This window comes from Octopus bimaculoides, chromosome 5, assembly GCF_046866305.1.
Source record: "Octopus bimaculoides isolate indiv1 chromosome 5, ASM4686630v1, whole genome shotgun sequence".
Classification (NCBI taxonomy): domain Eukaryota; kingdom Metazoa; phylum Mollusca; class Cephalopoda; order Octopoda; family Octopodidae; genus Octopus; species Octopus bimaculoides.
In genome coordinates, this window is record NC_142932.1 from 24727819 (window position 1) to 24739846 (window position 12028).

Sequence of the window (12028 nt, forward strand, 5' to 3'; positions counted from 1 at the left end):
TAATTTAAATTAGAAAAAGCTATATTTACCTAAAACTTAGCTTTTTGTTACTTTCCCTCAATGTCTTGGTAGTGAGACACAACTGAGATGTGATTATTGGATAGTATGTAAATATCGAATCTGTCATTTTCCCATTATTTTTCACTTTAGAGAAAGAGTTAGGAATGGTCAATCTTATATAAATCTAATCATTTTCCCTACATACTTATTTTAGACTCAATAATATCGGAAAGCTAAAAGAATAAGAGCTCATAAGCATTAAATTTAAAACTGTCTAGTAAACCTACCCCATAAATCAAAGTGTGTGTGGTTGTATGAAGAATTTATATGCTAAATGTAAATCATTATTATTCGACCAATTAAGTTTGTGGTGCTGCCAAAAAATTTAAACACTAAGGCTTCTGAAGTTGCTAAATTAATAAAACTGCAAAGCACTTTTCAATGATCAGTGACACCTCACTTTCAAGCAATCAATATGGCACATTTCTGACATTTATAGCACACACGCACACTTCGTGTGTGTGTGTGTTAAATGTATTCTAATATGCACCACAATGCAGAAGGTAAGTTTTGAAAAGTTCACAAATCAGTTTTGAGTCTGAAACTGAGATTATATTTTAATTACATTGCTCATGCCATAATAAAAGCATGAACAATACAATTCCTTTTTCTACCAATGCAGCTAACTGTGTCTAACTCTTTAATTCCATAAGCAATAAGATTACTTAATGAACCCAACTAAAAATACACTGGCAAATTCAGAGCAAGCTATCTCTTACAGAAATATGAATTTTAAAAAGAAATGCAATGTACTATTATCATATAGAGAATATCATAAACTTGTTCAGTTAAAGAAAATATTAATGGAATTATATCTTCAAAATAACTATATGACTTCTATGTAAATGGTTATCTTAAGTGCAACATAAAAATGAACACAAACACTTGTGTGAGGTTGAACAACATACTTGTAATATACCACAGGTTTGGTATATGACAGCTATATGGCTTTACTTCCATAAGTTATGTTGTACTTTTAAATATATAATTTGTAGCTATCAGTTGGCACACACATATATATATTGTGTATGTGTGCATGCATGCATGTACATATAAGTAAATATATGTATATGTGTGTTAATTTATTTTTCATCCATAAAAACTGTAACTAGTTTTAAAAATATACCTAAACATTATCATTCCATAGCTACTGAAGGATTTAAGTAGCATACAAGTTCTAGCAAGAAGTTGTTCAATGAAGAAGTTATTTTACTATAACTCTAAATTCTTAATCATTTTAAAAATTAACACAGTGTATTTCAACAGAAATATGATTGTGAAAGAGTTATTGCATTGATTTTAGAAAGGAATGCAATAATATCTGAATTATAAATGCATGATACAGAAGAATTTAAACCATCATCCATCTTTTTTTCACTTTATCCTATGAAACAAATAACTCTAACAGTCAATGATAGCAAACTGTATAGCTGTCTTATTTTTTCTATCATAAGATTGGTTAAACAAAACTGGACACAACCAATAAGCTGCTTCTCACCTCCTTTGCTTAATTTCAGTTGGATAAGTTAGGTTAAGGCTTTTGAAATTTCAAAGCTTATATAAAGTGATGATATATATTTTGCTGAGAAACTGGTGCAAATATATATAACATTAACCAATTTCCATAATCCAGAATAGTCTATTTAATAGAGAAGACTGAATTTATAATCCTTTGGAAGAGGAGAGGACTAATTCCATTTCAGATATTTACAAATAACCACATGTAGCAATGAAGGTACACTGGCAAAATAATGTTCATACAAATACACTAGCTATCTTATGCAATATCAAAACAATCAGCCGAAATTGCATTCATAGAGATAATTGATTCTGCTGGTGAATTTCTAATTCCACATATCTGTACACAACACAACCCATTGAGTTCTATATTAATCTTTGGATCAAGTTCATCAATAATATGTGTGTTTGTGTTTACACTAATGTGATGTGCATAAGAACACACATTATCTCTATCTCTTTAATTCCTTTAATATAGTAATAGTGCATGAATGAGTAAATGCAACTGAAATCATGTAAACATGTAAGTCAATAACTAATTACGTATCAATTATTAGTTTGACATTAGTTCAAAGTAACTAGCTTATAGAAATTAAAGAATTAACAAGCTTCATGAAAAAATTACATCTCTAAAAACTATATCCTCTTTAAAATTACAGTAATTATTTAAAATCTAATTTTACTACATTTTTGTAAGCATTAAACTTCTATCCATGTTACACAGAGTGTCTTAGAGAATTCAAGAAGTAATTAAATGTACAATACTTAGTCTATCAAAATTTCAATTCTTTCATTTCTATCATTTACGTTAATATATTTAAACATTTTTTAAAAACTATGTAAAATGCTTTTTAAGCATTATGTCATAAAAAAATAATCTTCCAAATCAACACAATTTAAAGTTCAAAAACACCAAAATAATATTTAATGCGTTTTAGGAATAGGAAAATATAACTATTGTAAATTACCCAATTCCCCTTTAACGAAGAAGAAAAAAAAAACCCCCAGTTTTTTCTAAAGACTATATTCATTAATTGCAGTAGGATTTATACAAAGATCTTTAGTGAGAGTTTGAAATGTGTGATAACAAGTCCTTTTACAGTAAAATTTCAACCAATTTAGAACATTAAAGGAGTGTTTCAGCCTTTTTAATACCACTTAGTTTTGTCTTTCTCATTCCGTTAAATGAAGGTAAACTTCACTGTAATAAATATGTATAGATATATACATATACATGCTATGTACATGCACAGAGATATATATATATATATATACATATATACAAAAATATATATATATGTATATATGCATACATACATATATATATGTATATATATATACATATACACACACACACATACATACATATATACATTTGTGTGTATATATATATATATATATATATATAAATATATATATATATATATGTATAAGTACATATATGTATATATATGTATTCATAAGTAAACACATACATAATTACATATGTGTATGCATATGACTATATATATGTGTGTGTGTATGTGCTTTAGCAAAGTTTTTGTTGGGCTGTGTTATTGCTAATATGAAGGGTGAGGCTACTCGCCAGTAAATACCCACCTCTGACAATAACCTGAACAAGCAGCGAAGAAGGCCCTCGGCCTAAAGAGCTACTTGCTTGACAGCTGTAGCTGCCAGCATCCGAGTTCTGTACGCGGGAAACGACCACAGTCCCATTGGCCAGCAGTTGAAGTCTGTCGGAGTTAAACTGCAGTGTGCGACCATTTTTGGTCCACTGTGTTTTGATGATGGGAGGGTTGGCGTCGACGTTGCAGACCAAGGACTGCTGATGTCCGAGAGCCCAGTAGATGCGGTGGAGCATTTTCAGCATCTTAGGCAGATCTGGGGGAGGAACATAATATGATTAGCATTATCTGTCTGATTGTGTAATGATTGCAACCGATATAGTATCAGAGATAATTTGAGATATTATCATTTAAAATTATTTCTTTTTACCTATTTTATTTTGTTTTCTCTTAAGGTTTGGGAAAGTATATTTACGTATCTTATAATTTGAGGAAAGAAGGGGAATCAAAAACTCTTCTTAGAAAAGTAATATTATTACAAATTTCTAATATAGTGGGGAAAAATAATAATGCTTAAAACAATTTCAAAAATATTTCTATTAAAACATTATTGTTAGAGACAAAGTGTAACAAACAGAATTATAACAATTTAATAATTTCCAGCAGATAATTGAAATACTTCAGAAATTTTGCTACACTAGAGTTACATAAATACACTAGAATTTAGTATTTTAATTATATATACATACATACATATATATATACATATACATATATATATATATATATATATATATATATATATATATATATATACATATGTCTTTATATGTTTTCATATATAAAGATATCTAAACAGAAATATATCTACATATATAAAATACACATATATATGCATATACAAACATATACATACACAGACATGTATGTGTGCATGTGTATGCACATGTGTGTGTGCATATATATATATACATGTGTGTGCATGTATACATACATACATATATATATATATGCATTCTTGTAAATTATAATAGTTTATAATTAGTTAAATTATACATTTAAAACAGGCAATGAAATATAATATTTTTAGATAGGGCTTTTATTATAAATACATTTATTTCCTTAATCTGAAACTAAGTTTTTTGTCATGTTAATTTAGATTTAGAATCAAATAACAAAAAATGAGAAACAGACTAAGTTGAGGAATTTTAAAATTTAGTTAATTATTTGTTAATTTCTTATATTTTTTCATCTAAGAATGTGTTTTAATATTTTAATAAATGAAAATATTTTGTATTATACTAGTGATTATAATTCAGAATAATAATAGATAATCCATAATAACAAAAATATTTACTTATGGACTAGGATGGATGTATTATTATACAGCACTGTGATAGTGTAGCGAACACTGAACATTCAAAAAAAATTCACACAATTGTTTTGCCAAAACATAAAAAATAAATAACAAAAATGAAACAATAAAAGAATAGTAAAAGAAAAGGAAGTTTATCAGATACCTGTTTATAAAATAATAATAATAATAATAATAATAATAATAATAATAATAATAATAATAATAATAATAATAATAATAATAACAACAACACCATCTTTTTGGTGTTTTTACTTTTTAATTTAAAACTAATCAAAATACAGTTTAACAAAATAAAAAAAAAATCATATAAGAAATATTTTGGAAAATGATAATGTTTAACAAAACGGAAGATAACAAGAATAAAAATAAAAATTGGGGGAAAACAAACAAGACAAAACAGTGAGATGAGAGCAAGGAGGTTAAAACATGAATGGATATATATATATATATATATATATATATATATATATATATATATATATATATACACACATATATATATATATATATATACATGTGAGTGTGTGTGTGTGTATGTCTGTATGTATATATATATATATATATATATGTATACATACACACATACAAACACATATATATACATACATACATACATAGACACATACACACATATATTAATATATATATATATATATATATATATATATATATATATACACATACACACACGCAACACCAATACAACATTTTACTGGAAGTTAAAACTTCATAAATTGCTACTCAGAGATTCTCATTTCTCATCTTCACATGATTTCTAATATTCAAATGATTGAAAGGAAAGATATTTAAAATAAATATACATACATACATACATATATATCTATATCTATATATATATATATATATATATATATATATATATATATAAGTGTAATATTTGAATACTGGGACACATCATGAGAGACAGCTGAAAACTAAAGGATCTTACATGTTGCTCATGTAATCACTGTAAACATAATAATAGGATGGGGAAGAGGATTAGTAATTTGCTATTAGAGAAACCCTTAAAAATTTTCTCTGAACAATTAGATCTTTCAGCATTATCCTTTTGACACCACTCTTATATTAATAATAATAATGATAATAATAATAAATATTTTATTTTTATATTAATATTTACTTATTTCCTTTGCACTGTTTGGATATCTTGCACACAAACATTTCCAAATATATTAGCAAATTTTTAGCAACTATTTTTTATCCTTCTCTCTTTCCTTTTAGCCCTTAAGGTAACCCTGCCCCATCCCTCTATTTATCTTGTATACAACAAAAATTTTAATTCTATCTTTAATAAGTGCATGAAGATTGAAAATGGGAAACTTGAACTAAAGTGTTGTGAAGTTTCAGCTTCCAGTAAAATACAACGATTACAGGTGAGTTCACTGCCATCAATTCACCGCAGAGCAAGTTCACCACCATCAATTCGTTGTATAGAAAGTTCACTGTGAGGAAAGCGCCAAGAAAATATATCCATTGTAACTCACCATTAATAGTTAAAAACTACTTTATTGAAAAGAAAAAATGGTGGATTGATGACAGTGAACTTTCCCTGTGGTGGACTGATGATGGTCAACTTACCAGACATGAAATACAATATATTATGTATAATCACATTCAGTATTCTTTATTCTTTTATACTCACACTTAAGTGATTACATAAATGTGTACACACATACATACACACACACACACACACATGTATTTGTTGGGATTCCTTGATGATTAACTCAATTTTCACATGGAGATTGAAACATGTAAGTATTAAGTATGGTCAGCCGGATAACATGTGGATGCACTACATATTGTCTGGCTGATAACACAAGGGAAAAACTCCAAGGAACACTGACACAGACTACCAATAGATTTCCAATAAATATGAAATCTGTATCATGAATTAAGTGCATATATATGCACATATGTATGCTTTATACAGATATAAGTACAGTTGAAGCCACAAATCATGTTATCAAACAGTTGTTACCAAAAGTTGTGGGTTGCAAATACATTGCTTCATATTATATAGTCTGTTTATTGTTATTGTCCAGTTATTAGTATCTAAAATGATCCATCCCAATGTGATTACAATAAGTGGCTTCAACTTTGTGTGTGTGTGTGTGTGTATGTGATTGTTTATGCACACACACACACACACACATGTATATATATATATATATAGAGAGATAGACAGATATGTACAAATAGATAGACAGATATGTACAAATATATGCATATACATGTGTGTGTGCATGTGTCTCTATACATTGTACATATATTTATGAATATATAATTATGCATACAAATAAACACACACATATATACACTAACTTATACTTTTGTATATATGTGTGTGTCCTTTTGTTTGTGTGTGCGTGTGTGTGTGCATATATATATATATATATATATATATATATATATATATATATATATATACACATATATACATACACGCATAAACATATATACACATATATACATACAAACATACACACACACACATATATATATATATTATATACACATACATATCTTTACACATGTGTGTGTGTGATTGTGTATCTATGAATATATATATATATATATATATATATATATACATATACATATATATATATATATATATATATATATATATATATATATATAAAAGATAATATAAGCTTTGAATAAGATCATTAACATGTGAAAGAAGCACAACAAAGTTCAGAAATTTGTGCAAAATTATGGTAGTTATGAAAATGGTGTTGATCTTGAAAGCATGTAATTTCAGTTAATGTCAAAAATAAGAAACAAAATAGTGAAAAACGAAAATGAAAATTTAAAAATGTCTCATCAACTGTTAGGATTAAGCAACATTTTCTGACAAAAATAAAGACATGATGAAAGTGATGACAGACAATGACATCAACAGAACAATTACAACAATAAATACATTTTTAGGTGCAAGAGTCATTTTATTACATTTTTTTTTTTGTTAGTAGGACTGTACAGTGTCAATTCACTAGGTTCTAATAAATGACCGGTACTTTTTTTGTCTTGTCATTTATCAAAAGAACTGTATGTGCAGATCCTACAATTTTTGTATTTAAGAAAATATTGTTTTCCTTATTAGTGACATGAGAGATAAAGTTAAAAACTAATTTTATACCAGTATTAGATTAATTTTCTATGAAAGTAAGTTGCACAGTGTTCAGTTCATCACTTACATTCTCCTCTGTTTCCATAAGGGATAGACTACAACATATGAAATGTTCGTCCAAAGCCAGCCAGTTTGCTTTCATCTTTCATCCGAATCTATAGCAAGGTCGAGTACTTCCACAAATATAATATTTCATCTAATTTGGTCATCGTTAATTTGTAAATATGATCTTAAAAAGTGGCCAGTCATGTATGTAGATTTCTTAAAGCAGTTTTAATTATAATTAATTATTTTGAATATAAAATATTAACAACTGAAGATGTATGCTCACATAATGCTACAGAAAATTTTAATCCAGGAAATTTCAAGTAGGTAGCAACAATCCCAATGCCTCTTTAGAGACATATATCAAGGAAGGTGGTAGCACTCACCTTGGAAAACATCTTATCAGACTTTACAATAATATAAGATCATTAAGCTTCTATGAGAAGAGCAACCATTGCTTTAATCAGAACTAGAATGTATGTCATTATTCCATTAGAGCCAGTGTAAATGTTACAGCTAGCATCAGCAGTTTTATAAAGCTAGTTGTCTATATCTTCAGCATAATAAGGTTCACATTAATCTCATGCCATAAGAATTAGTTTCTGAAAATTTAAGACCTATCTTATGGTAAGAACTAATATTCATTTTTAAGTAAAAAAGATACTTTAACTCCTATTCAAGTTTAAAGACTATTTTTTAAATGATTTAGAAAAAAGAAGTCATTTAAGTTTCTAACAGGACTTTAAAATTAGTTAGCCTAGAACACATTCTTTCAGAGAGTAGTCTATAATGTCATTACAACCAGTTATACATATCAATAGGATATGGGTATCAGCTTCAATGTTGATAACATTAGATTTTTAAGATTCAAATATATGAAGCCATGTTAAAAACAGGATTCAAATTTCTTACATTATAGTAAGCAGTTCGAAATATTTTAGAAATAGTTAAGATTAGGGTTCATGATGGCTGCATCTCTCTAAAAAAATTTAGATATAAATTCAAATATAATGTTTATTCATTTCAAGTACAGACTATTAGAAAAGTTAAATTAAATATATATTTCAAATTAGGGACAAACTAAAATTCATTAAAATTTAATCCAACATGATCATACAAATATTCAATTAAAAATTAAAATAATAACAAATAATAGGATTCTTTTTAGACAGTAATATAAATTTAAAGAAGATACAGATAACAAAACACCAAAACATAAGAATTTTGCAGTTTCTATATCTATCTGTAAGCTATAATATATATTCATGTACACACACACATAAATCATACACACAGATAAGTCATAAATGCATACACATAAACCTACATGTCCAAATAAACATGGTACATAAAGACTCATACAGACATATATATATATATGCATGTTTATATATATATATATATATATATACATATATAAACACACACACACACACACACAAATATATATATATATATATATATATATATATATATATATATATATATATATATATATATATACATACATACATGTATATGTATATACATATAAGTATATATGTATACACACACACATATATATAAATAATAGAGATTCAGTTGAATTAGGTACTTAAGTTGAGGCACTGAGATTGTTTGGTAAAGTCCACGCAGCTTTGAGTTAGGTGAATGATAAGCAAATAAGTAACAAAGATTTCCAGGTATCAGTACATTACGGTCGTTTCAAGTGGCTCCATTTAATCGATCAATGAAACCATTACATAAATATGAAATAAGCCACTCTCCTTGGAAGCAGCCAACCATATAAATTTCCAACATAAAGAATAATCTTACTTATACCTGGAAATCCTTGTTACTTATTTGCTTTTTATAAATATAAATATATAGAGATATATATATACACATATATATTGAGTTAGTCATGGCCTGGGCCGATAATGGCCAAAACCAATCAAAGTTATATATATATATATATATATATATATATATATATATATATATATATATATATATATACCCACACACATATACATGTATATATATACATATATATATATGTACACATACATATATACCCACACACATATATATGCATACATATACAAATACGTTGATAGGTTTCAGCCAGTATTGGCCCCGGCCATGTCTAACTTAATAGCACCACCTGGCAAAGTCATTCAAATCAGGTATTGGACAACACGGCCTGCTCAAGGAGAGAGTTATTGTTTATGGAGTCACATCCAGACATAGGAGGTTTATCTGGGATTTTTTGAAGGAACTTGTACAAAGACTTCTTGAACTTTATGGGGTCTGTTTCTGCTTTAATATGCTTTGGTGCAATGTTAAAGAGAGTGGGGCCAATTGAGGTGAAATAATTGTGCTGTATTGTTATGTAATGCGAGTATGATTTAGGTTGTGGGCAGATACCACGAGGTCCAAGTCTTGGGTGTATCTTAAAGGTGATGCCAACATCATTTGGGCAATGCTGATGGAATATTTTCCACATCATGCTGATCATGTAGCGCTCATGGCGGCACTGAGGAGAATAAAGCTTGACCTTTTCCAGTTGACCCCAATAGTCAAGGCTTGTCATGCCATCTGTCTTTTTTTGTAATTAACTTTTGAGGTGCTTCAATTTTCTTGATACTTTGTTTCATGTGGGGAGACCACAGTGGACAACAGTATTCAAGGTGGGGGTGGGGGTGGGGGGTCTGGCAAAAGTAGAGAAGAGAAAGATAATGGTGTGGATATCTATCGACTGGAAAGTTCAAAGAATTCAGGAGCACATTCTGCAGGCCATGTCAACTTTGCAGTTTATAAGAGAGGCCCAGCTTATGTTGTTGTCTACAATAACTCCCAAGTCTCTGATGTTGTTGGATGCCATGAAAGTTTCACCTGAAGGAAGGAGTATGGAGGTTTCAGGGTATCTTTTCCAAAGTGGATTAATTCAAATTTGTCCTCGTTCAGCAGCATATTCTTTTCTGCCCATTGGATGACAGCCAGTATAGACAGACACACACACATATATATACATATACAAATATATATACACATATGAACAAATACACATATATACACGCATACAAGATACATATGCATATATACATAGATATATACATACATACATACATATATATATATATATATATATATATATATATATATATAAAATCATAAATATACAGGGATTAGCTTGAGTTGCTTCTCCAACATACTGAAAATTTAGAAATAGCAGTCAAAGAACTACTGATTCCAAACTACAAATTTTTTCTCTAACGGATGGCGATATTTATGGCACACACAGAACAAAAAACAGAAGAGAAAAGCAAAAACAAACCTGCCTTTAGTTAATTGGGTACGACATTTCACGGTTAAGAGTATGAATTCACTCTATTCCGTTCTTCAGCCCAATATTCTGATAAAGAACGGAATAGAGTGGATTCATACTCTTAACCATGAAACGTCGTATCCAATTAACTAAAGGCAGGTTTGTTTTTGCTTTTCTCTTCTGTTTTTTGTTCTGTGTGTGCCATAAATATTGCCATCCGTTACAGAAAAAACTTGTAGTTTGGAATCAGTAGTTCTTTGACTGCTATTTCTAAATTTTCAGTATGTTGGAGAAGCAACTGAAGCTAATCCCTGTATATTTATGATTATAAATGGTTTTACCGATAAAGGTTTTTTCATACTGAACTACTTGGCAAAATTGTTAATTATTAATTTTATTACTAATTGACGATTCCCTGCCCTATATCTGTATATATATATATATATATATATATATATATATATATATATATATATATATATATATATATATATATATATATATATACACACATATATATATACATACATATATATACATATGATAGGTATCAGTATCCAGAAGACCAATAGAAACAATTGTCAGCTTTGTAAGGGGAATTCTACAATTAAAGCTGTGATTTTCTCCATACTTATTTTTGTTGTCTAATAGTCTGATTTTCTCAAACTTTTTCTACATATTTAGATCTAGTTGTCATACATGAGGGATTACCTTGGATGTGTTTTTTACTTCCATTTATCAGTATCTGATTGTTGGAAATAGTTAACCGAATTCATTTGAAACTGAGTGCTTTATTGATATCTGCATGGTTTTCTTATTCACTGTTTTTCTCTTCTAATATCTGTCTGTCTATCTATCTATTTATATATATATATATATATATATATATATATATATATATATATATATATATATATATATATATATATATAATTACCTAATTACCGAGCTTGAAAAAGGAGAGATCTAATGGATACAAATTAATTAATTAATTA

General features: G+C 28.0%; 1 protein-coding gene across 24 annotated transcripts in view; it reads right to left on the reverse strand.

Moving 5' to 3' along the window:
- Positions 1-12028, reverse strand: part of LOC106876426 (uncharacterized) — a 1215830-nt gene that overhangs the window by 188440 nt on the left and 1015362 nt on the right. For 16 of the 24 annotated variants that reach the window (XM_089352104.1, XM_052967878.2, XM_089352103.1 and 13 more), the window contains one exon: positions 3178-3459. The exons of the other annotated variants lie outside the window; for them this stretch is intronic. In XM_089352104.1, the coding sequence (XP_089208230.1) occupies positions 3178-3459 (282 nt within the window). The remainder of the gene's footprint in view (positions 1-3177; positions 3460-12028) is intronic. 24 annotated transcript variants of the gene reach the window in all.